General features: G+C 36.0%; 1 protein-coding gene across 6 annotated transcripts in view; it reads left to right on the top strand.

Moving 5' to 3' along the window:
• The window catches only part of Stxbp5l (syntaxin binding protein 5L), a 195,335-nt gene that overhangs the window by 20,066 nt on the left and 147,423 nt on the right, over positions 1-27,846 (top strand). For all 6 annotated transcript variants that reach the window (XM_070030125.1, XM_070030124.1, XM_070030123.1 and 3 more), the window contains exon 3: positions 18,877-18,974. In XM_070030125.1, the coding sequence (XP_069886226.1) occupies positions 18,877-18,974 (98 nt within the window). The remainder of the gene's footprint in view (positions 1-18,876; positions 18,975-27,846) is intronic.

The following is a 27,846-nucleotide window of genomic DNA, read 5'->3' as shown; positions in this document are numbered from 1 at the left end:
TATCTTATAGGGTTATCAAAATAAATGAAAATTAAATACAGAATATTTTTATTGTGCCTTGTAGATAATAACATGTGGTAGTGACATCTCTCTTGGCAATGACTAGGTACAGAGTTGTCTTTTTTCCTAATATAATAAGAGAAAGAGTGCTTTCTTGTCCCTTGCAACTAGTAACAAATAAGCTTCTTTGGTAGAATATAAATTTTTTAAAGTATTTCTTTGAGTAGACCTTGCTGTATTTGTAATGGAAGTTCAAAATATCCTGTCTCCACTATTACTGAGATTTAAGAATGTACCATCTAAGGAAAGGAGGTTGCTATCAATTGCTTAAAGGCTATGTGTACAAATAATAGTATCAGATATCTCAATAGACTGTTTCAAATGCAAATGTATAGCTAAATCAACAGCAAATCATTTTTAGTAGTATAACACCATGGCATGGCACAAAATTACTCCTTTTGAGTCAAGGAATGGACATTTATATAAGCCTCTTTTTTTCTTTTTAGAAAAGTAAAAATATAGAAATACCCTTGCCCATGTAATTGTAACCCCTCTGTACAGTATTTTCACAATAAAAAATAAATAAAAATTTAAAAAAAATATAGAAATACCTATACTATCATACATCTGAAAGTTTACCATGGTTTCCTGTATAACTATTTGTACTAGTAGTATAAATGGAATTGGAAATGACTTTAAAATGAATAGTTTATACTTTTATTTTGAAGATTAAGAAACTGAGAGGTTAAGTAATAACCAAGTTATTCAATGACAGAGCTATGACTTGAACTTGGTCTCTTTACTCCTAGCACAATTTTTTTTCTAAATTATTCTGTTTCTAATTTGTTTCACATTTTTATTTTCTTTTAAAAATGGTTTTTGTTACTCCAGAGTCAAAATATTTTTTCTAGGAATAACTTTAATTTTGTGTAGCAATGTGAAAGATCTTTAAGTTCAAAGAGATTTGATAGTTTAAAATAAGAAAGTTCTCTCCAAGCATGGTTTAAATTAAGTTGAAATGTGTTGAGCTATTAAGTAGTCTGAAGAGGCTATGTGTCAAGAAGAAAATACAAGATTTAGTTAAAGACAGTCACCATAGTAGCAATGGTTTTGAGTTTTTTGTTTAAGTAGAAGTACTGGGATAGGAAGAAAGATATTCTTAGTGAATAGAGCAATGCAAAGTTTCAGCTCTTGAAAAAGTCTGGAAATGTGTAACAATGAGGCTTTGTTCATTTAAGATTGATATTAACTAGAGATGATTTATTAAGTTGGAAGAGAGGAATGATGTAGTCAAGATGTGTGATAAATTGAAGCAACAATATTGAGGACACCAAAGTTGCTAACAGAACCAGAAGTAGAGATTACACACACACACACACACACACACACACACACACACACACACACACACACACACACACACACACACACACACACACACACACACACCAGAACCAGAAGTAGAGATCACACACACACACACACACACACACACACACACACACACACACACTCTATTAATATCACCTAAGATGGAAAAAATTAAACAGTGGCCACAGGACAAAATTATCTGGCCAGAGCAGATATTGTATTTATCATCATTTCTGTGTTTTATTGAATAACAAAGTTGATAGAACTGGATATCCCTTAAGGGTATACCCATGGTTAGGTCATGTTGCTGTATTAATTCTGTTAAAGATATTTTTATGTACATATACTTTTCAGTAGCAAGAATTGGAGTTGTTTAATATAGAGTTTAGGTGTATATCTTTGAAGATATGTATTAACATATGCCTATATGATATAGGTGATTGTATGAAAGATAATGAGAGTTTAAAGAAGGTAGGTTAATTTGCATTTATGTCTCATTTTTTGAAGGCTATCCTCAGCAAAAAACAAGTTACCAAGATCCTATCTTGTATGATGGCACAAGCCTGTAACCCTAGCCAGACAGAAAATAGGTATAGAATCATTTCTGTCCAATGCTGGTCAAAGCAAAAATTTGGACTTTATCTGAAAAATAATTAAAGTAAAAAGGGCTAGAGATATGGTATAAGTGGTAAAAAAAAAAAAATGCTTGCTTAGCAACTGCCAGAAAAAGGCTTAGATTTATTTGGGGAGACAAAAGTATCATAGTCATTGATGGTACTGTGGTTTCAACTGCAAGCCTCAGCTTCTTAGCTGAGCCAAACATCTAGACCTGAATTTTTTAATCTATTGTTATTATAAAGGTGATGTACAGAGGGGTTAAGTTATATAAGTCAGGTAAAGGATAATTTTTTTTGGACAATGTCACCACTTTCCTGGCTCTCCCCACTCACAGGTTGTATAGTTCATTTTCAACATAGTATCCAGTGAGTACCATTGCTACCTTTGTTTACCTTTTGTCCCTCCATTTTTGTGCCTCACCTTACAATCCCAAAGACATATAAAAGAACAAACAGACCAAAAAGAAAGGAAACAAAACAAAAAACAAAAAACCTTTTGTTTTCATTTCCTGGAGTTCATTTTGATAAATATTATTATGTATGATTAGATGCACATAGGAATTTTACCTTTCTCTTCACTTCCCAAGGGTATCCTCCTTTGGTCTTACTATGTGTGAATGCTTAGAGATCTGTATAATTGAACAAGGATGTAAAAGTGTCTTTATGGTATCCTGGCTGGTGATGTTCTGAGTAGATGCCCAGAAGTGATATTCTACCCCTGATTTTTGCTAGTTATTGTTCAGGTATGGGCACACACCTTATCTTGACCCACCTATGTTAGTTTTCCCAGTAAATGGGATAACAGGAACATGTCACTGCATCCAGTTTTCCTTGGAAATAGGTCTCTTGGATATTTTTTTTTCTGTGAGGCTGCCTTAAACCAATAGCCCAACAGCTTCAGTATCCTAAGTAGCTAGGATTGCAGGGGTGAACCACCAGCATCCAATTCTTTATTAGTTTTGAAATCACAGCTAAACTCTAATGTTAGCTTAGATTTAGCAGTTATTTCAGGAAGAGATGAGGCCTTGATCTGAGATTTGAAAGACTGGTAGATGACTGTACTATTAAAAAAAAATATTGGGCTGGGAAGATGGCTCAGTGGCAGAGTACTTGCCTTGCATGCATGAGGCACTGGGTTCAATTTCTCAGCACCACATAAGCAGAAAAAGCCAGAAGTCATGCTGTGGCTCAAGTGGTAGAGCACTAGCCTGAGCTGAATAGCAGAGGGACAGTGCTCAGGCCCAGAGTTCAGGCCCACGACGGACCAAAAAAAAAATATTAACGTCATTAGAAACTTACTTGTCATTGTTTATAAATAACTGTTTCCATTATTTTACAAAAGATGCTTAGAAATTAGATGTTTTTAGTAGCTTTCATCACAGAACAATAATAAAAAGTTTTTGAGGCATATAAACAAATGATTCCTTCTTGAGTACAAATTCTGATGGGATTTTGTTGTCATAGCTACAATAGAAACTAATGACATCAGCTCTGTTTTCCTAATAGAATACCTACAGTTGAGTTGTAACTTTCATAGTAATACAGAAACCTAGAAATATATGAATAGTATTCTGCTGTTTGTGATGATTATGAATTGATATTGTTTCAATGTAACAAAAATATTTTGTTTCTCCAGACACTACTAGCCAGTACTAGAAAATATATTATTCAATAACGCTGAATAAAAACCTTTGGTTTTAGAGATTTAAATTTTTACTGTTATTATAAAGGTGATGTTCAGAAGGTTTGCAGTTATATAAGTCAGGTAAAGAGTACATTTCTTTTTGGTCAATGTCACCGCTGCCTTCATTCTCTCCAGAGAATTTTATTTCTTACTTTCTTTTTTTTTCTTTTCTTACTTTCTTGTATTTATGTGAATTATTTTGTTTTCTTGTCTTACTGGATTAGAATGAATCTATAAAACAAAGTTGGATTACTAAGATGCATTTCTTATTCCTAACTTTAATAGAGATGGTAGTTTTTTCTGCAGCTTTTTGTTGATTGATAGTTTTTAGTATATTTGTTCTTATTTTTGTCATTGTTAATATTTATCATCTTCAAGTAATTTTCTTCTAATATTATTTTACACAAAATATTTATTTGCATTGACTGCTGAAGCTGAATCTTATGCTTTTTAGAAGCTATTGATATAATCATGTTCTAAATTTTAATTTTGCTTATTTAATAATGGAAATAAATATGATATTAAATTATCCTCGTGATTATTTATTTATTCACTGGTTTATTTATTTATTTATTGGTCATGGGGCTTAAAGTAAGGGCCTGGGTGTTGTCCCTGAGTTTTTTTTTTTTTTTGGTGAAGGCTAGCACTCTGCCACTTTGATCCACAAGCGCCACTTCTGGTTTTCTGGTGGTTAATTGGAGATAATAGTCTCAGGGATTTTCCTGCCTGGGCCAGCTTGAACTATCATCCTCAGATCTTAGCCTCTTGAATAGCTACCACCTTGCTTTTCTTTTATTATTATTAGTGTATAAAATAATAGGTGTGGTTACTCTATATATATTTAATTAAATTAATTAATATATTTATTTTTCCAATCCTTGGCTTGAACTCAGGGCCTGGATGCTTGTCCAGGCCTATTTGTACTCAATGCTAATGTTCTACCACTTGAGCCTCAACACCATTTCTGGCTTTTTCTGAATAGTTTATTGGAGGTAAGAGTTTCATGGACTTTTCTGCTCTGGCTGGCTTCAAACTCTGATCCTTATATCTCAACCTCCTGAATAACTAGGATTACAGGCATCAGCCACCAGCACCTGGTTGGTTCCGATATTTTTTATCCATATCACTCATAACGTTCTTTTGTCCTCTCTCTTAGACCACTGATGCCCTCTTTCCCCAAACAGCCTTCCATTTTTAAAAGAAAATCTAGAGTCATCATTTCTGGGAAAATATACAATAACATGATGTTCTCTAGTTTCATCCTTTATCCAGAAAATGGCATAACTTCACTCTTTATGGCTGAATTATACTCCATAATGCATAAGTAGACCATATTTTCTTAATGCATTTAATGAGTACCTAGGCTGAGGTTCTGTAACTTGGTTATTGTGGATAATGATGCATTAACCTCCAGAATAGTTGAAATACAAGTCTGTATCCCCACACCCAATTCCTGGTCTTTTCAAAGAACCAGCTTTTTGTTTTATTCTTTCCATTGTTTTATTTTCTAATTTATTATGTCTGTCTACTAATTTGGGATTTGGCTTGTTCTTATTTTTCTCATATTTTGAGCAACTCCATTTTTATTTGAAATCATCATAAAAACATTCAATATAGCCTAATAGAAAGCCCCGAGTTTCTAATCCTGATTTTTTTCTCATGAGTGATCAAGTAATTTGTCTTTATAAAATATTTGAATGAGTGGCAATTCAAATTTTTTGTAAATCTGAGAAAAATAGTATTATTTTTCTTGGCTCTGATGGAGTGCTTAATTATGAAAATATATAAAATATCTTGTGTTCCCACGAATAAATAATATCTTTTGTCAATGAATTGTGTGAATGATTTAAAATTATTTTCTATAGTTTCTAGCAATTGTCAGGCATTTAATAGACAAGAGTTAATAGACTTGTTTGAAACTTAAATGTTAAACATAATGTGTAATATCAATTTTGAGGGGGGAACAAAACTATTCATTACAAATAAGCAGCACTGAAAATCTATACTATAATTGGTCATTAAGAGCACTAATAGCCTTGACGCATATCACAATTGACTTTTATACAATAATAATAATTTATCCTTTTCAAGTATGGATGTATCCTTTTTTTCTTTTCTAACTACACTAAATACAAACTTCAGTATAAAGTTGAATAAAAATTGTGAGAATTGTCAATTTTCTGAGCCTTTTGAATAGTTGTTACAATGTTATCTGTGGATTTATGTTTATCAGATTGAGGAAATTTCTTACAATTCTATTTGTACTTTTGTACCTTTGCTTGCAGATGTACTTTTTAGCTGGAAAAAAAGGGTATTGAATTTTCTGAAATGCCTTTTTGCATCTGTTCAGCTGGTCAAGTGATTTTATCCTTTATTGATATATTGATACATTAAATTAATTTAAACTAATTCATCAGTTTTTCTTTTTCTGTTTTTAATACATATTTTTATTGTAAAGAGGGATTACAGTTACATGAGTAAGGTTGTGAGTACATTTCCTATAGAGCATTGTTACTCCTCCTTTATTTTTCCCCTACCATTCCTTCAGTCCCCACCTCCCCAACTCCACCCTCCCCCCCAACCTTGTATCTCCCTCCATACACCTGAAGTTGTAAAGTTCACTTCCAACATAGTGTCTTGTACATCTCATTGTTACAATGGGTCAACCTGTATCCCAATTAAGCATTTTGTTTTTTCCCTTTCCCTCCCCAAATTAGAAAAATGTATATACAAGATGCAGGGCATGGACATCAAATACAGTGAAAACAGGGGTTATACCGTGGGGGAGGAACATATCGAAGAAATAAAAAAATCACATAGTACATTATAAATACATTTAAAAAACCATAGCAAGAAAGACAAAAACACTTGTGTCCCTATCTTGGGGTTCATTTTGCTTAACATCATCTTATATGTCATATGTACATAGCTTTTGACCTTTTCTGCTTGTCCTAGACATATACTAGTTATTGCAAATAGGGGAAACCATGGAACCTATGTTTCTTTGGGCCTGGCTTACTTCACTTAATATAATTTTTTCCAAGTCTTTCCATTTCCTAATAATGCGGTGATATCATTCTTTCTGATGGAGGCATAGAATTCCATGTGTATATATACATATATTTGTGTATGTATATACCTACACATATATATAGATATATGTGTGTGTGTGTGTGTGTGTATATATATATATATATATATATATATATATATATATATATATATCACTTCTTGATCCATTCATCTACTGAGGGGCATCTGGGTTGGTTCCATATCTTAGCTATGGTAAATAATACTGCAATAAACATGGTTGTGTTGGTAGTGTTAGTATGGTCTTGCTTGTGATCATTTGGGTAAATGCCCAAAAGTGGGATTGCTCGGTCATAGGGGAGCTCTATGTAGAGTTTTTTGAGGAACCCACATACTGCTTTCCAAAGTGGTTGAACAAGTTTACATTCCCACCAACAATGTAGTAGGGTTCCCTTTTGGCCACATCGCCTCCAGCATGTTGTTATTAGATTTCTTGGTTATAGCCATTCTAACTGGGGTGAGGTGGTATATCAATGTTGTTTTGATTTGCATTTATTTTATGGCTAGGGTAGTTGAGCATTTCTTCATGTGTCTATTGGCCATTCTTATTTCCTCTTCACAGAAGTTTCTCTTTAAGTCTTTAGCCCTCTTATTTACTGGGAAGTTGTTTCTTTATTTGTTGTTGGGGGACTTAGTTTTTTGAGTTCTAAGTATATTTTAGATATGAGACCCTTTTCCATTGTTTGGCTAGTGAAGATCTTCTCCCAACCCGTGGCTTTCTATTGATCTTGCTAGCTATGTCCTTTGCCATGCAGAAACTCTGTAGTTTCATACAATCCCATTTGTCCAACCTTTCCTTGAATTGTTGTGTTTCTGGGTCTCTATTAAGAAAATTTCAGGGTCTGGGAAGGTGGCTCAGTGGTAGAGCGCTCGCCTTACATGCTTGAGGCCCTGGGTTCGATTCCTCAACACCACATAAGCAGAAAAAAAAGCCAGAAGTGGCGCTGTGTGGCTCAAGTGGTAGAGTGCTAGCCTTGAGCTGAAAAGCAGAGAGACAATGCCCAGGCCCAGAGTTCAGGCTCCAGGTGGACCCCCCCCAAAAAAAAAAAGAAAAGAAAAGAAAAGAAAATTTCAGCCTGTGCCAAGGAGAACTACAGTTTCTCCTATTCTTTCCTGTAATGTTTTCAGGGTGTCTGCTTTGACTTCAAGGTCTTTGATCCATTTGGAGTTGATTCTGGTGCAGGGTGGTATATAAGAATCTAGCTTGCCAGGTGCCCGTGGCTCACGCCTGTAATCCTAGCTACGCAGGAGGCTGAGATCTGAGGATCGCAGTTCAAAGCCAGACCATGTGACTCCTATCTCCAATAAACCACTAGAAAACCGGAAGTGTCGCTGTAGCTCAAGTGTTAGAGTGCTGGCCTTGAGCTGAAGAGCTGAGGGACAGCCAGAGGCCCAGAGTTCAAGCCCCATGACCGACAAAAAAAAAAAAAGGATCTAGCTTTAGTTTTCTATAGGTGTTTAACCAATTTTGCCAGCACCATTTACTGGAGAGGCTGTCTTTCTTCCATTCTATATATTTTTTTAGCTCCCTTGTGGAAGATTAGGTGTCTATAGGTCTGTGGGTTCATTTCTGGATCTGCAGTTCTATTCCATTGGTCCTCAGGTCTGTTCTTGTGCCAGTACCAAGCTGTTTTGATTGCCATGACTTTGTAGTAGAGTTTGAAATTTTTGGTATTGATATTCCTCCAGCACTGTTCTTTCTGCTAAGGATTGCTTTTGCTATTCAGGGTCTTCTTTATTCCATATGAATTTTTTTGGGGGGGTCCGGTCATGGGGCCTGAACTCTGGGCCTGGGCGTTTTCCCTCAGCTCTTCAGCTCAAGGCTAGCGCTCTACCACTTGAGCCACAGCGCCACTTCCGGCTTTTTTCTTTTTGCTTATGTGGTGCTGAGGAATCGAACCCAGGGCCTCAGGCATGCAAGGCAAGTGCTCTACGACTGAGCCACCTTCCCAGCCCTCCATATGAATTTTGAGGTTACTTCTATTTCATTGAAGAATGAGGTTGGGATATTGATAGGTATCACATTGAATTTGTAGATAGCCTTTGGAAATATTGCCATTTTCATGATGTTAATCTTCCCAATCCAGGAGCATGGGAGGTTTTTTCCACTTCCTAAATTCTGCTTTAATTTCCTTTTTCAGGTTTTTAAAGTTTTCATTGTAGAGCTTCTTCACTTCTTTAGTTAACCCCTACATATTTTATTTTTTGTGGGGCTATTACAAAAGTAATTGCTTTCCTGATTTCATCTGCAGTCTTCTCATTGTTGGCATACAGAAAAGCCATTGATTTCTTTTCTTTTCTTTTTTTTTTAATTTATTTTATTTATTTATTTATTGTGAAAATACTGTACAGAGGGGTTACAATTATATGGGCAAGATAATGAGTACATTTCTTATCAAGCAATGTAGCCTCCTCCTTTGTTTTCCCTTCCCATCCCTTCCTATCCTCCCACCAAAGTTGTATAGTTTGTTTTTGACATAACGACTTGTACATCTCATTGTGTGGCTCAAGCAATAGAGCACTTGCCTTGAGCTAAAGAGCTCAGGGACAGTATCCAAGCCCCAGAGTTCAAGCAATAGAGCACTTGCCTTGAGCTAAAGAGCTCAGGGACAGTGTCCAAGCCCCAGAGTTCAAGCCCCACAACCAACCAAAAAAAAAAGCCATTGATTTTTGAGGGTTAATTTTATATCCTGCTACTTTGCCAAAGTTTCAAATCAGCTGGAGTAATTTGGGAGTAGAGTCTTTGGGATTCTTTAAATACAAGATTATGTCATCTGCAAAGAGGGTGAGTTTTACTTCTTTCTTCCCTATTTGGATCCCCTTTATGTTTGCATCTTGTCTTATTGCTGTAGCTAGGCATTCTAATACTAAGTTGAAGAGAAGTGGAGAGAGTGGACATCCTTGTCTTGTTCCTGAGTTTAGAGGAATGGCTTTAGTTTTTTGCCATTAAGTATAATGCTGGCTGTAGTTTTGTCATACACAGCCTTTATTATATTGAGGAATGTTCCAGGAATTCCTAGTTTTTCCGGAGCCTTCATTGAAAAGGGATGTTGAATCTTGTCATGTGCTTTTGCTGCATCTATTGAGATAACCATGTGGTTCTTATCCTTTCTCTTGTTGGTGTGATGAATTATATTAATTGATTTGTGTATATTGAACCAGCTTTGCATCCCTGAAATGAATCCTGTTTGATTGTGGTGTATGATATTTTTCATGACTTGTTGAAGTCAATTGGCCCAAAATTTTGTTGAGAATTTTTGCGTTGGTGTTCATCAAAGAAATGGGACTATAATTCTCTTTCTTTGATGAGTCCCTGCCTTGTTTGGGGATGAGGGTTATGATGGAGTCATAGAAAGAGTTTGGTAGCAAACTTTCAATTTCACTGAAGAATTGGAGGAGTATTGGTGTTAGTTCTGCTTTGAAGGCCTTGTAGAATTCTGCTGTAAATCCATCTGGTCCTGGACTTTTCTTGGATGGGAGGTCTCTTATTGCTGTTTCTATGTTGATGCTTGATATAGGTCTGTTAAGTAGGTTTAACTCATCTTGGTTTAGTTTCAGCATGTTGATATTTTCTAGCAAATCATCCATTTCATCCAGATTCTCAAAATGATTAGCATAAAGGTTTGAGAAGTATTCCCTTATAATGTTCTGAAACTTGGTTATTTCTGTGGTGATGTTTCCATTCTCATCTCTGAATGCATTTATTTGGGTGTGTTCTCTTCTTTTTCTGATAAGATTTGCTAAGGGTTTGTCAGTTTTGTTAATTTTTTCAAAGAACCAATACTTTGTTTTGTTGATTCTTTTTATTTTTTTATTCTAATTCATTTAATTCTGATTTAATTTTAATATTTGTTTCTGTCTACTGGATTATGGGTTAGCTTGCTGCTTTTTTCAAGGAGTTTCAGATGTCTCATTAAATTGTTGGTTTCAGGGGCAGGAAGGTGGCTCAGTGGTAGAGTGCTTGCCTTGCATGCATGAGGCCCTGGGTTCATTTCCTTAGCACCATATAAGCAAAAAGAAAAAAGCCGGAAGTGGCGCTGTGGCTCAAGTGGTAGAGCATTAGCCTTGAGCTGAAGAGCTGAGGGACAGCGCCCAGGCACAGAGTTCAGGCCCCACGACCAGACCCAAATAAATAAATAAATAAATAAATAAATAAATAAATAAATAAATAAATAAATAAATAAATTGTTGGTTTCAGTTCTCTCCGATTTGTTGATGTAGGAACTTAGAGCTATAAACTTGTCTCTGAGTACTGCCTTTGCAGTCCAGAGGAGCTGGTAATTTGTGTGTTCATTTTTGTTGAATATAATGAACATTTGAATTTCCTTTCTAATCTGTTCCATGACCCACTGGTTGTTGAACAGTTTGTTGTTCAGCCTCCATGTGTTACAGGACTTTCTTTGGTGGCTCTTGGTGTTGAGTTCTAATTATATTCCTTTGGGGTCTGATAGAATACAAGGCATAATTTCAATGTTTCTGAATTTGGACAAGTTTGCTTTGTGACCTAAAATGTGGTCTATTTTGGAGAATGTTCCATGTCCTGCTGATGTTGCTGGGTGAATTATTCCATAGAGATCTGTTAAGTCTAGTTGGTCTATGCAGTTGTTTAGATCTGAAGTTTCTCTGTTGAGTTTTTGCCGGGTTGATCTATTCAGTGGGGGTAGTGATGTGTTAAAGTCCCCAACAATTAATGTCTTTGGATCTATGTGAGATTTGAGGGAGAGTAGTGTTTATTAGATAAATTTGGGTACTCTTTTGTTTGGTGAATAGATATTTAGAATTGTAATACCCTCCTGACGGAGAAATCCCTTAATTAGTATGTAGTGACCTTCTTCATCTCTTCTCGAGAATTTTAATTTGAAGTCTATTTTATCTGATAATAGGATTGCAACTCTTGCCTATTTATGGGGTCGTTTGCTTGATAGATTTTATTCCAGCCTTTCACTTTCAGAATATGTTTGTTTTGTGGGCAATATGTGTCTCTTGAAGGCATAAGATAGAGGGATCCTCCTTTTTGATCCAACTAGACAGTCTATGTCATTTAATTGTAGAGTTAAGTCCATTAATATTGAGAGTTAGGATTGAGAGGTGTTTGGTAGTTCCTGCCATGTTATCCATCTACTTGGGGACTGTGAAACTGGGTTCTTCATATGCTTCTTGGATTCTCAGTTTGAGGGCTGTTTCTTGGCCTTTATTGTGCTCTTGTTGGTTTTCTATGTGTAGGACATCTTTAAGTATCTTTTATAGGGCTGGTTTGGTGGAAATATATTGTTTCAGGTTTTCTTTACTATAGAAGCTTTTTATTTGACCTGTTATGAAGGGGAGTTTAGCTGTGTACAATATTCTTGGTTGATAGTTGTTTGTCTTTAAGGCATGGCATACATCATTCCAGGCTCTTCTTGCTTTGATTGTCTCTGCTGAGAAATCTGAAGTTATTCTAATTGCTTTCCGTTTATAGGTGATGGTCTTTTCTCCTTATCAGCTATAAGGATCCTGTCCTTGGTCTGAATTGATCCTGTGTGGATTATAATGTGACAGTGGGATGTCCTGTTCTGGTCTGGTCTATTTGGGGTTCTAAAAGCTTCTTGTATCTGAATAGGCCTATATTTTTGCATGTTTGGGAAGTTCTCTGTGAGGAGCCCATTAAATAAATTTCCTAGACCATTAACTTCTGTCTCTAGGTGCTCCTCTATACCCATTTTCTTCAGATTAGGCCTTCGGATGGTGTCTTCTACATGTTGAATAGATCTATCATATTTCTTGGATTTGTCTTAGATAGTTGTATGTTCTTTATCTATAATATCTAGGCTGTCTTCATCCCCAGAGATTCAGTCTTCTGCATGGTCTAACCTATTGTCAAGACTTTCTACTTTGTATTTATTTCCTTTCCTTCTAATTGGTTGGCTTTCATGGCTTCAAATTTTTGTTGGAACTTTGTTTTAGATCTTGTATTAACTTCTTTACTTTCTTAATTTGGTTTTCAGTGTTCATTCTAAAATCCCTTAGTTGATTGGTTATGGTTTCATTGGACTCCCTTTCCTTCTGATGGGCTCCATTCAGCATTCCCTTTGTGACCTCCCTAGATTCCTTAAGCTGTTTATGGATTCCATGAATGCCTCCATTGGTCTTTGTCTATTCTCATCCTGCTCACACAATTCCTGTATTACTCTTTGATTAGCTTTCTCATGCTCATGAAATTCCTGTATGAATCTTTGTCTATTTTCAGCCTGCTCACGCAATTCCTGTATTAATCTTTGATTAGCTTCCTCATGCTCACGAGATTCTTGTATTAATTTTTGACTAGCCTCATTATGTTAACGAAGTTCCTGTATTAACCTTTGGTTAGCCTCATCGCACTCCCTATCAAGCTCACACTGAGTCATTTGCAGGCATTTAATATTTTCATTCAGCATGTTTACCAGTACTGTTTGTAGGGCTTTTTGGGAATTCTCCTCTGGATTATTCATTAACTGTCCTGTCACCTGATTATCATGAGTGGGAGTTGAGATACCTGGACTTGCCATTTTTCTTGTGTTTCTCTGGCTTATTCTGCCCATTTGGTATGAAAGGAAAACCAATTTTGCTCTAGAACATTATTTTAATGTTTAAGCATCAACCAGAACCCTGTAGTTGCATAGATTGATTGACATAGTCAAAATGAGTACAGATACAATCTAGTTCAACAATCAACTATGGGTTAATGGACTAAGAATGTCAAAGAGGGAGTCAGCAGAAATTAATATGTTTAGGGAGAATTGTGAGGAGAAAATAAGATTAGAGGAATATGGAGAGGTAAAAGGAAAGAGTGAATTTAACCAAGACCTAATTTCAGAGAGGAAACCAATAGAAGGAAAGTAGGAAAGATATAAACAATAAAAAATGAAAAAAAAGTTAAATTTAAGAAATAAAACACTTAAAATTATATAAGTGTAAGGAAATAATACTGATAGAGGAAAAGAAAGAGAGCAGGAGAGAGATAAAATAGAAAAATTAAAAATTAAAAAAATAAAAATTAAAAATTAAACAGTTATATAAGTATAAAGAAATAATACTACTATTAAAGGAGTTAAGGCTAAGGATTTGCAAATTGAGTCATCAATTTTTGAATTATGCATGCACACAATGAAGGATAAGGCCTAATAATCAACGACAGGTATATATCTGGGAATGAGCAGAACAGCAATTAAGTCTCTCTCTCTCACACACACACACACACACACACACACACACAAAGACCAAGCTGGGAGCTGGTGGCTCATGCCTATAATCCTAGCTTCTCAGGAGGCTGAGATCTGAGGATCATGGTTCAAAGCCAGCCCAGGCAGGAAAGTCTGTGAAACTCTTATCTCCAATAAACCACTCAGAAAACTGGAAGTGACGCTGTGGCTCAAGTGGTAGAGTGCTAGCCTTGAGCTGAAGAGCTGAGGGACACCGTCCAGGTCCAGAGTTCAAGCCCCACAACTGACAAAAAAATAAATAAAAAGACCAAAAGAGAAGAAAGTAAAAAGAGTTTAAAACAAACACCCCCCCACACACATACACATAAAACTTATGAGAAAATAGGAAAAAATTACAACATAGCTAGAAAAAAGAGTTCTTTGATTCTCTTGGGGTGGAGGATCTTGTAGCTCCCATGTCTGTAAACAGCCTCTTGGTGGAGTCTCTGGTTTGCTTGTGGTCTTTGATATTCCTGTGCCTTGATTGGTTTCTTAAGTCAGTTTGCTTGAGGAGGCTGAAAGAAGCTCTGCCTTACCCAGGACTTTATGATCCTTCTTGCAGGCTAATTCAGTGGTAGGGAGATCTGCTTTGAGTAACACAATAGAAGGAGATGGCTGTTTCCTCTAGCTTGGAGTTGCTGAGATGAATCTATGTTTTGGGTAGGGTTGAAGCCTGTGAGCAATCATTAGATTTTCTCTGAGGGGCTAGCTCCTAAGACACTCACAGAGCCCAGTCTGAAACCATTTTCAGGATTTACTGAGTTTCAATTCTTTTTCTTTTACCCCTCCTGCTGCTGGGTCTGGGGCCTATGCTGCAGTGGGGAGGGGCAGCCTCTGGCTCTTTTTACCCAGTGAAGAAAGTCACTCCTTGATGGGTGGAGCTTTCTCTGCCTGGGAAGGGCAACTTTCCCCTGGGTGGAGCTGAGCCCTGCAAGTCAGGTTCCTGTGATCTGTTGAATGGCTCCTATTGTCTTCTCCCAAGGTCTGAGTTGCATGCCAGCTGCTCTGACCGGGTTTTTGTCAGTATCAAAGATGGAGTTCTTCTCCAGTGGTGGGGGAGAGGCTACCTTCTCACTGATGTTCCAAGAGGAGTGAGGATGTCTTAGGGTGTATTCACACCTGTCCCTTGGTTTCTGGCCATCCTCAGTCTTAGACTGTCTGTGATCAGCAGGATGAAGATTTCTGCGCCTTGTCAGTTCTTGCTGGCAGTGAGTAGAATCCACTTGTGCACCACCTCTGGCACCTTTATTCTGGGCTCTCTCTGTTAATATGGAAGCCTCTGCAGCAGCCGCCGCTGCTGCCACCGCAGACACCACAAAGTGCTTAGATCTGTCTCCTTAACCAAGGTGCCTGGATTTTTCCTCTCTGGCCAAACTCTCTGTACTATGATGGGGCACTTAGTTTGACTCTCTAGTCTAGGACTTTTCACTGGAACACTAAAACTGCTTTCTATGCAAGAGCTTGTTTAGCCTCCATCTTCTCCTCTGCTATCTTCCTCCAGACTCCTCATCAATTTTTCAATGTTAAACCAACCTTGAATTCTTGAGGTAAATCTCACCAGATCCTAATACATACATATATATATATATATATATATATATATATATATATATATATATATATATATATATATATATTTAACACAAAGAAATAACATAAGTTTATTTTTTTATTGTGAAAAAAGTGTACAGAGGGGTTACAATTACATGGGCAAGATAATGAGTACATTTCTTATCAAGCATTGTAGCCTCCTCCTTTGTTTACCCTTCCCATCCCTTCCCATCCTCCCTCTCCCCCTACCCAACCCTCCCCCCCCAAGTTGTAAAGTTCGTTTTCGACATGACAACTTGTACTTCTCATTGTTGCAATGGGTCCACCTGTATCCTTATTTAAACGAGTTGTTTTTCCCCTTCCCCTCCACAAATTATACCGACATCAAATACAGTGAAAGCAGGGGTTATACTGTGGGGGGGGACATACAAAGCAACAAAGAAATAATCATATAAATGCGTTAGAAACAAATGTATGAAAGAAAAAAAAACACTTAAATACATATCTTAGGGTTCATTTTCCTAACATCACCTAATCTGATCTTTTCTGCTTGACTCATACATATCCTAATACATATATTTTTATATATTGCTAGAATGTATTTGATAGAATTTTGCTAAGGATTTTTGTATATAACTAAGAGTTACCAGTATTTAGTTTTTTCTAATGATGGCCTTGCCTGATTTTGTTATCAGGATTAATACTGTCCTCAGAAAATGAGATATAAAATGTTTTCATCTTTTCCATTATTTTGAAGAGGAGCTATATTCTAATATTTTATAATTCATATTGCTCTGAGAAATATTATGAATCTCTTCCTTTTGATAGATTTGTATTTTTTAGTTTAAATGAGGAAAAATTTTATGAGAATCAAGAGGTAACTTACCCTAGGCAAGGATCAAAATTAGCAATTGGGGGGTATACATTTTTACCAAATATTAGACAGAATACCATGCATTATTTAATAGATCCTAGGAGAGAAGAACATTATGCTTTGGTTACCAATTTCATCAGGGGACAAAGATCAATTCTATGCTACTGATTTTGAACAGAAGTCCAGACACTTCATCCCATGTCATTTTGATATCAAGAACTACAAAGACAATCAGCTTTAATAATGTCTGTCAGTCCCTCAATGATCAACAGTCTTTCTGGATAGCTGTCACAGAACATTTGGCTACACCAAACCCTCTCATGGTTTGATATTAAGAAATAGATCTTGCCAGATGGGTATTAAAGGACTGCATTCATGAGACAACCTTTCCCAACACCAATCTAACTAAGAATTCTTTGGAGCATATACAACAGTAATTGGTTAATAGTATCAACAGTGGTTGGTTAAGAAAAATCAAGAAATATTTGTATTAAAAAACAAGTTAGATCTGGGCGCCAGTGGCTCATGCCTGTAATCTTAGCTACTCAGGAGGCTGAGATCTGAGGATCATGGTTCAAAGCCAAGTCGGGCCAGGAAAGTCCGTGAGACTCTTATCTCCAATAAACTACTAGAAAACCAGAAGTGGCACTGTAGCTCAAACGGTAGAGTGCTCTCCTTGAGCTGAAGAGCTGAGGGATAGCTCCCAAGCCCAGAGTTCAAGCCCCACGACCAACCAAAAAAACAAAACAAAACAAAACAAAAAAACAAGTTAGGTGACCTTTGGCTAGATTTAAATACAATTAACTGTTTCTTTGTGTGTGTAGCAATACTGAGATTTTCAAGTCCCACTTCAGAAAATCTTAGCTGACCTTTAGCTTTTTTGCTTAAGGCTAGCACTCTACCACTTCAGCACAGCTTGATTTCTAGCTTTTTGCTTGTTAATTGGATGAAAGTATCCCATGCACTTTCCTGCCCCAGTTGGCATAATAACTGATCCTCAGGTTCCAGACACCCGAGTAGCTAGGATTACAGACGTGAGCTATTGGTGGTGTTTACACCAAGATATATTGTTGAGTAGAAATAACAGTTTATATGTATATTATGTAATATGTATATATGTACATGCTCATAGATTTTTTTAAAGAAAAATTATGTAAAATTACATAAATTGTTCCAACTTTTCTAGGGGAATAAAAGTTTTAGATTGACTACATGCTCTGATTTGTCTTTCTGTCTTTCAATACTTCCAGATGCGGTATTATATAATAAAATACTTAACTTAAAAATAGTTTGTGGTATCCTAAATTCTTGGATAAACTTGATATATTATGTCTTTTTTTCTGATCTCTCTGAATCCTCTTTTCAAAGTTATAGCATGTCCCATTTTGAAATTAATTTCTAACATTAGATTTACCTTTTCATATGTCAATCATTTCTCTTTAATGAGGTTATGAAAGTTTTATATCTTTCTTTTCTTTTTTTGTTTTCCATTATATAATTATGAAAGCTTTTAACAACACAAAAATTGAAAGAACCTAAATTTGAACACTAAGGTGTATGGTCTTGCCTCCTAGATTTGCTAATAGTTTTAGCTGTCTTCACTTTATTAAGTATCTATCTGTTCTCTCCTCCATCTATGAATATTACTTTGGGGTGCACTGTCAGGTTGAAGATGTATACTTTAGCATTTCAGAATGTATCAATGATTAGAGTTTAGTATTTTTAATAATTTTTAAGCTTTTTGGAGTACAACTTACATACAAAAAACCCCCAAGCCTTATTATTCTCTTTGATAATTTTTTAATAATACAAACCTTTACCAAAATGTAGAACACTACTTTCACTCAGCAAAGCTATTTCATACTATTTCCTAGTCAGTCCTCCTGAAGATAACTAAAATTCTGAGTTTTCACTATTGATTAGTTTTGCTTATTCAAAGTTTAATACAAATTTATATTCTTCATACAGTATAAACTTTTTTTTGCTTATTCCTTCTTTCATTTAGTATAATGTTTTTGAGAATCACCCATGATGCTGTATTTAAAATCTATCAGTAGTTTTTATCTTTCAATTGCTGAGTGGTATTTTATTCTGTATACCACAGGATTTAAAGAAGTTCTTATGACAGACACCTGTATTGTTTCCAATTTAAACCTGCTAGTAAATCATTTCTGGAGGCATCATTTTAATTTTCCTAGATGCATAGAGAGAGGAATTACTAAGTCATTGGGTATTTTATTTTATACGAAGCCAAAAGACATTTTTCTAAAATAGCTGTAAAATGTCATATTTTATACTTTCATCATCAGTATGTGATGGTTTAGGCTATTCCTTATCCTTGTCAACATTTGAGAATAGTTTTTTCTTTTAAAAATAATTATAATCATTCTGGTCATGCTGTAATGATATATTATTTTCATTTTCATTATTTGTTCCTTGATGACTTTCTTTGTATTATTTGTTCTCTTTCAGACAGTTCGGCATGGTTTTCCTTATCAGCCCACAGCAATGGCCTTTGATCCAGTTCAGAAAATCTTAGCTATTGGGACAAGAACAGGTGCTATACGAATGTATCCTTAATTATTGGCTCATTATTCTCTACATAAGTAAAGTTCCTTTAACATTTTAGGTAAGTAAAACATTTTTGATCAAATAAAGGTTATTACACCTTTAGAAATGAATAAAATTGTAAAAATCTATGCTGCCAAATTTATTGGCATATTTTAAAATTGTTATTATACAGGTGTACAGAAGGGTTATAGTTACATAAGTTAAATAAAGAACACATTTCTTTCCTTCACTCTCTCCCAATTTTTCTCTGCCATCCTCACCCACAAGTTGTATAGTTCATTTTTTAGATTGTTGTGTCTATGAGCACCATTGTTCACCATTTGTTCATTTCTGTGTCCCCCACTTACCCAAAGACAAATAAAGGAACAAACAGGAAAAAATAGCCACAAGAAAGAAAAAGACCTCTTGTTTCTATTTCAAAAATATTATTTTACATAATCAAAGGCACAGAGATGCCTTTTTGTTCCTCTCCTAAGAATATCTTCTTTGGTCTCACTGTGGGACTGTAGATGTATCATGTCTCCATATGTTTTAGATCTAGTGTCTGCATATGAGAGAAAAACATACACTATTTGTATATTTGAAATTAGCTTACCTCACTTAACATGATTGTTCTACATCCGTCCATATCCCTGCAAATGACGTAATATTCTTCCTAATATGTATAGGCACCACATTTTTTGGATCCACTCATCTGTTGTAGTGCATCAGGACTGTTTCCACAATGTAGTTATTGTGAATAGTACAGCAATGAACATCGATTTGTAAGTGTCTATGGTATCCTGGCTCCTGATGTTCTGGGTAGATGTCCAGGAGTGGCTGGGTCATAGGGAAGATCTATCTTTAATTTTTTTGAAGAACCTCCAGACTGCTGTTACTGTACAAAGTGGTTGTACTAGTTTATGTTCCACCAACAGTGAAATAAAGTTTCTTCCCCTCCACATCCTTGCCAACATTTGTTGTTCAAATTCACGATGTTGGCCAATCTAACAGGGGTGAGATAGAATATCAGCGTTGATTTGATTCACATTTCCTTTATGGCCAAGGATGATGAGCATTTCCTCATTGTTTCTTTGACATTCTTACCTCTTCTTCTGAGATGTCTCTCCTTAGCTCCTTTGCCCATTTAGCTTTGGGAGGGGTTAGTTACTTGAGCTCCTTTTGTATTTTGGATATTAGGCCTTTGTTGGATGTATTGCTGGTCAAGACCCTCTTCCAGTCTGTTGACTTTTTCTAGTTTAGGAACCATGTCCTTTGCTGTACAGAAACTTTTTAGTTTGATTTAATCCCACTTGTCAAGTCTTTCTCCTATCTGCTGTGCCCTGGAACGCTTTTCAAAAAGTTTCTGCCTATACCTATGAGTTCTAGTGTTTCTCCTACTCCCTCTTGCAGTAATTCAGTTTCAGGTCTGACATTGAGGTCTTTGATCCATTTTGAGTTGATATTAATTCACGGTGACAAACTGGGATCCACTTTTTTTTTGGGGGGGGGTTCCGGTTGTGGGGCCTGAACTCTGGGCCTGGGCACTGTCCCTCAGCTCTTCAGCTCAAGGCTAGCGCTCTACCACTTGAGCCACAGTGCCACTTCCGGCTTTTTGCTTTTTGCGTATGTGGTGCTGAGGAATTGAACCCTGGGCCTCATGCATGCAAGGGAAGCATTCTACCACTGATCCACCTTCCCAGCCCCGAGGGATCCACTTTTTGTGTTCTACATATGGTTGCCCAGTTTTCCCAACATCAATTATTGAAGAGGCTGCCTTTTTTCCACTGTATATCATTGGCTTCTTTATCAAATATCAGATAACTTTAAGAATAAAGTTTTATTTTCAGGTCTTCTAGTTTTCTCCATTCATCTTCAGGTTTATTTTTGTGCTAATACTAAGGTGTTTTTGTTATTATAGATCTGTAGCAGAGCGTGAGGGGTAGATTGTGATACCACCAGCATTGCTTTTGTTGCCTAAAATTGTTGGGCAGTTCTAGGCCTTTTGTTGTTCCATAATTGGATGTTCTCTCTATCTTAGTAAAGAATATCATTGGGATTTTGATAGGATTGTATTGAATTTGTAGATCACTTTTTGCAATATGACCATTTTCATAATATTCTTCCTATCCATGAACATGGAAGGTCTTTCCATTTCCTGTTATCCTTTGTGATTTCTTTCCTTCTATAAAACTCTTTCGCTTCCTTAGTTAGGTTTATTCACAGATACTTTATTACTTTTTTTTGAGGTGATTGCAAATTGGATTGTTTTCTTGATTTCCCTTGCTGCTTGTACATTATTAGTATATAGAAAGGGTACTGATTTTTGTGGGTTAATTTTGTATCCTGATATTTTGATTATTGGCATATTTTTAATATCTTTAATATCAGTATTGGTGTCCCTTGTTTAATTCTTATTATTGGTAGTCTGTGTATTTTTGTTTTGTTTTTGTGCTGGCATTAGGGCTTGAATGTAGAGTCTGGGTTCTGTCCCTTAGCAGTCTGATTTCAAACTGTGATCCTTAGATCCCAGCTTTTCTTGTAGGTAGGATCATAGCCACTTGCCACCAGTGTCTGGATGTGTTTTTCCTTTTTCTGAATCTAGCTAGAAGTTGATCAGTTCTACTGATTTTCACAAATTATCAACTTTTAGGTTTTTGGTTTCCTTTGTTTTATTTCATTAATTTCTGCTCTGGTATTTTTTACTTATTTTTATTTTTTTCAGTTTCTTAAAGATTGAAGCAATATTGAGAACTTTCCTTTTTTTCCTAATATTTGACACTAGTTCCATAAATGTACTCTTGGCTGATTTAATGTTATTCCAGCTTTTCAAATTAAACCTTTTATTCTGAGATAATTGTGGATTTATAGGTGTGTGTATGAAATAATACCGAGAAATCCCATGTACTCTATTATCATCCAATTTCCTCCAGTTGTAACTTTTACGAAACTACAGTATAATATTACAGCCCGAATGTTAATACTGACACAGTCAAGATATAGGACTTTTTCTGTCATCAGAGGGATTCCTCATTTTGCCTATTTATAGTGATATTCTGTTACTCTTAACTTCTCTATCCCATATCTGAACTTTTAACAACCACTAATTTCTTCATTTTCATAGCTTTGCTACCTCAAGAATGCCACATAAATGGAATGATACAGTTTTCATAAATGTCCAAGAGTACAACTGGGGAGTAATCCTGGAAGTTTTGATTTTTAAAAAAATGTAGTTCACGTGGGGACTGGTGGCTCATGCCTGTGATTCTAGCTAGTCAGAAGGTTGAGATCTGAGGATCACAGTTTGAAGCCAGTCTGGGCAGAAAAGTCCTGGTGTGACTCTTATTTTCAATAAACCACTCAAAAACCAGAAGTTGTGCTGTGGCTCAACTGGTAGAGTACTAGCCTTGAGCACAAAGAGGCTCAGGGACAGTGCCCAGGCCCTAAGTTCAAGCTCCACAACTTACAAAAAAAAATAAAGAAGAAGAAGAATGTAATTCATAGTTATAGTCATAATACCACCATCCTTCTTTGTATATAGTTCATCTTACAAAGCTAAAACACTGCAGAGGGTATCACAATAACAGATTTCAAGCTCTACTATACAGCCATAATAACAAAAACAGCTTGTTATTAACACAAAAATAGACCCAAAGACCAATGGAGTACATTAGAAGACCCAGAAATAAAACTACAGCTGATATTTGACTAAGGAATCAAAGACATACAGTAGAAAAAACATAGCCTCTTCAACTATTGGTGCTGGGAAAAATGGGCAGCCACATGCAGAAAACTATCACCGTGTACTAACATCAATTCAAAATGGATTAAAAACCTCAACATCAAACCTGAAACTCTGAAACTACTCCAGGACAAAGTAGGAGAAACACTAGCCCTTACAGGCACAGGCAGAAACTTCCTGAACAGAGTCCCAGGGTCACAACAAACTGGAGAGAGACTTGACAAATGGATACCTTTAAATAAAATTTCTGCACAGCTAAAGACACAGCTACCAAACTAGAAAGACAGCCAACCAACTACAAAAAGATATTTACCAGCAATATATCAGACAAAGGCCTAATATCCACTATATAGAGGGAGCTCAAGAAATGAATCCCTCCCAGATCTAACAAACCAATCATTAAGTGGGCAAGGGAGCTAAGGAGAGACTTCTCAGAAGAAGGGGTTCAAATGACAAAGAAACACATGAGGAAATGTTCATCATCCCTGAGATACCACCTTACCCCAGTCAGAATGTCCTATATCCTAAATTCAGACAAGGACAAATGCTAGTGGGGATGTGGAGAAAGAGGAACCCTACTGCACTTCTGGTGGGAATGTAAACTAATACAACCACTCTGGAAAGCAATCTGGAGGTTCCTCAGAAAACTAAACATAGACATACCCTTTGACCCAGCCATTCCACTCATAGGCATCTTTCCTGAGCAACAGGAACCAGGATACAACAAGGATACCTGCATTTCCATGTCCATTGCTGTACTGTTCACAATAGCCAAGATATGGAAACAACACAGATGCCCCACTACAAGTGAATGGATCACAAAATTGTGATATAAATCTATATATATTGAAATTTTACACAGCAATTAGAAAGGATAAAATAATGGCATTCGCACGAATCTGATGGAACTAGAACAGATCATGTTGAGCAAGGTAAACCAAGATCAGAGAGACAAATGACACATGTTCTCCCTGATATGCAGATGTTAAAATTAAAATGCAATGAGATATGACAAAGTAAAACAGGACTCAAGTCACCCATACACATGAGACCAAAAGAGTATAGTCTCAGGAGAAAAATACCAAATTGAAACACCCATTCACCCCTTCATTTGTACATAAAACAATAGGCATACTGAGAAGAACCCCAAAGATAAGGAACAAAGGACCTCTTCTTAAATTGTCCTATCATTTTCAGATGATTCTGTATTCTTTACCTCATTATGGTGTAAACACAGGCACATCTGGGGGAAGGTGAAATAAGTGGAAAGTGGATGAAAAAATGCAACAGAGGGGGTCATCAGCTGCACTGGACATTGATGAAAGTAAACTAAACAACTCAAGGGCAGCGATGGGAAGGAGGGAATGAGAGAGAGGGAACAGCTGATACTAAGCAAAAGGAAAGAAATGTACATATCACCCGATTTGTAAAAAAAATAATTTTATTCTTGAAGATCATAGACTTCATAAGCAATGTAGATTTAGATAATGATGACTATCATTGTGAAGATTAAAATGTGTTTGTAACTTTAAAATAAGTTAATTTAAAAAAGAAATGTACTCTTACCTGACTTATAATAACAATAAAACATTTTTTAAAAGGAAAAAAGCTAAACTGCTGGACTATGTATGGTGCCACATGCCTGTGATCCTTCTACTTTGTAATTGGAAATTAGGAGGATCATGGTTTGAACCCAGACAAAGAACAACAAAAATATTAGTAAGACTCTAGTCTCAACCAAACAAGCTGGGTTTGGTGTTATACCTGTAATTCCAGCTATATGAGATGTATAAATAGGAGTAAAAGGCTACAGTTCCAGGAAAAAAGTACAAGATGCTATCTGAGAAATAACTAAAGCAAAAATAACTAAAGCAAAAATGGGCTGATGGTATGATTCAAGAGGTAGAGCACCTGACTAACATAAGGCTTTGAGTTCAAACCATACTACCTCCAAAACACAAATGGAAACCTCATAACAACTAAATGATAACTCCAATTCCTCTCCTTTCTTAGCTCTGGGCAATGAAGAACTTCATCTACTATGTTAAATACAAATGAGAAAGTTGTAAGCCTTTGATAATCTTGATCTTAAAGGAAAAGCTTTTTGTTTTTATAGCAATTGAGTTTGATGTCTGGTGTGAGTTTTCATCTGTAATCCTTACTAAATTGAGATAGTTTCTTATTGGTTTATTGTTATTTTTTTTACATATGGAAGTATGTTGGCAAAAATGCTTTTTTTTTTACTGCTTTAAGTAAGATGATTGGGCTTCCCTCCCCCCGCCATTTTATTAAGTGGTGTATTACATTGACTGATTTTCATAGGTTGAATCATCCCTACATGCCAGGAGCAAATCCCCACAGGTTATATATCTTGTACTGTCTTTGGCTTTGGAATCAGACAAATGTTGGTCTCAAGAATGAATTAGGTATTATTCCCTCATCCTCAAATTCCTTTATCAATTTGTAGCAGTGACTTATTTTCACTTTTTTTTTTTTTTAGTAATTTAGTCTTCTTTTGTCCATCTTGTTAAAGTTTGTCATTTTTTATCTTCCTAAAGAATCAATATTTGATTTTAATGATTTTTCTCTGTTATCTCTAATCTGTATTATTATTTTTTCTTTGTTAACTTTGTTAGTTTCCTACTTCCTTAAGTTATAAACTTAGGTTATTATTTTTGTACATCTTAAAAAGTATTTATAGCTATACATTTATATCTATATTTATATCTATATGTTTCTGTCTTAGCACTATTTTTGCTGTTCCCATGAGTTATGGTATGTTGTATCTCCATTTTCATTCATCTTTACAATTTTTCTAATTTATTTTCAGATTTCTTCTGTCCATTAGTTGCTAAAGTTTATTAATTTTTAAAGTATTTATGAATTTCCTACTTTAACTTCTCTTGCTGACTTCTAATTTCACTACATTATGTCTGGAGAAGATTTTTTTGTATGATCTCTTATCTTGTGGTCTACTGAAACTTAATTATTATCCTGTCTTAAAATCTGTCCTGAAAAATGTGTTCATATACAGTTGAAAAATATGTGTATCCTATGGTTATTGGTTGAGTAGTCTGTTTTGTTTTGTTTTTTGGGGGGTCTGTTCGTGGAGCCTGAACTCTTGGCTTGGGCGCTTCCCTCAGCTCTTCAGCTCAAGGCTAGCGCTCTACCACTTGAGCCACAATGCCACTTCCAGCTTTTTTTTCTTTTTGCTTATGTGGTGCTGAGGAATCAAACCCAGGGCCTCAGGCATGCAAGGCAAGCACTCTACCACTGAGCCACCTTCCCAGCCCACGTTGAGTAATCTGTATATGTTCATTAGATCTAATTTGTTAAGTCTCTTCTTTTTTTTACTTATGTTCCATATACTTATGTTCTTCTATCCAATATTGAGAACAAGGTATGAAAATCTGAAGTGATTTTTTTTTTGCTTTTTTGTTCAAGGATGCTGCCCTACCACTTGAGACACACCTTCACTTTGTCAGGTTTATTGCTTCATATGTTCATATATTCTTGCTGTACTAAATTTCTATTAATATTAAAATATCCTTCTTTGTCTGTTATACCTCACTCTAACTTTTATTTTACAGTACTGAGTTTGAACTCAGGGTATTGTGCTTGCTAGATTAAGCTAGGCAGTCTACCACTTGAGCCATGCCCTCAGCTCTTTTAACTGTAGTCTTTTAAAGAAGGGTTTTATTTTTGTGTAAGGTTAGTCTTTTTTCTATTGTGAAAATACCCTACAAGGGGTTACAATTACATTAGCAAGGTAATGAGTACATTTCTTATCAAGCATTGTTGCCTCCTCCTTTGTTTCCCCTTCCTATCCCATCCCATCCCATCCCATCCTATCCCATCCCACCTTCCCCTTGTTCTTTCTCCCCCCACCCACGCCAAAGTTGTAAAGTTCATTTTTCGACATAAAGTCTTGTACATCACATTGTTGCAATGGGTCCACCTGTATCCCTATTTAAACAATTTATTTTTTACCTTCCCCTCCACAAATTATACCAATATCAAATACAGTGAAAACAGGGGTTATACTGTGGAGGAGGAACATACAAAGCAACAAAGAAATATCTTATAAATATGTTAGAAACAATAGCAAGAAAGAAAAAACATTTGAGTTCTTATCTTGGGGTTCATTTCACCTAACATCAACTTATCTGACCATTTCTGCTTGTCTTAAACATATACTAGTTATAACTGCAATCCTTTTACCTCTGCCCCCTGCATAACTAGTATTACAGACATGAACCACCACACCCAGCTTACTTACTAAGATGAGGTCTGCCTAACTTTTTGTCCAGACTGACCTTGGATCATAATTTTCCTGACATTCACCTTCTAAGTAGCTGAAATTACTGGGGTGTGCTACCATGCCCAGCTCTCACAACTTTTTAATTTAAGCGCATTTTGTCTGATATTAGTGCCATGGTATGAATATGATTTGTCTCCTTTAAAAATATGTTAAGTTTAATCTCCATGGTGAAGTACTGAAGGAATCATCAAAGCATGTACAGATTTATAAATCTATGCCAAATTATGTTCTATAAGTTTGTACCATTTTACATTCCTGGCAGCTGTGTGTGAGAGGTTCTAGAATGATTCTGTACCATTCTGTTACATTTCATTGTTTGTTTAAGCTGTTTTGATAATTTCATATTAGCAATTGTGATAATTCCCATTTTCTTCTTGACTAATGATGCTGAACATCTTTGTTTGCTATCTGTATGATCTCTCATTGAAACAGATGTTTTTTATTTATTTATTTATTTTTTGGGTCCGGTTGTGGGGCCTGAGCTCTGGGCCTGGGCGCTGTCCCTCAGCTCTTCAGCTCAAGGGTAGCACTCTACCACTTGAGCCACAGCGCCACTTCCGGCTTTTTTCTTTTTGCTTATGTGGGGCTGAGGAATCGAACCCAGGGCCTCAGGCTTGCAAGGCAAGTACTCTACCACTGAGCCACCTTCCCAGCCCCGAAATAGATGTTTTTGTCTTGTGCCTATTTTATATTTGGGTTGTTTGAGTTTTTTGATGTTGCATCTACTTTGTTAGATATGTTTACATTTTTATCCTATTCTTTAATTTGCTGGTAGTATCTTTCACTGAGTCTAGTTTATCAGTTCTTTTATAGATAATGTTTTTGATAT

This window comes from Dipodomys merriami, unplaced genomic scaffold (assembly GCF_024711535.1).
Source record: "Dipodomys merriami isolate MVZ:Mamm:240054 unplaced genomic scaffold, mDipMer1.0.p SCAF_2, whole genome shotgun sequence".
NCBI lineage: Eukaryota > Metazoa > Chordata > Mammalia > Rodentia > Heteromyidae > Dipodomys > Dipodomys merriami.
The sequence above is the reverse complement of the archived record's forward strand: the minus strand, read 5'-3'. Positions and strand labels throughout refer to the sequence as shown.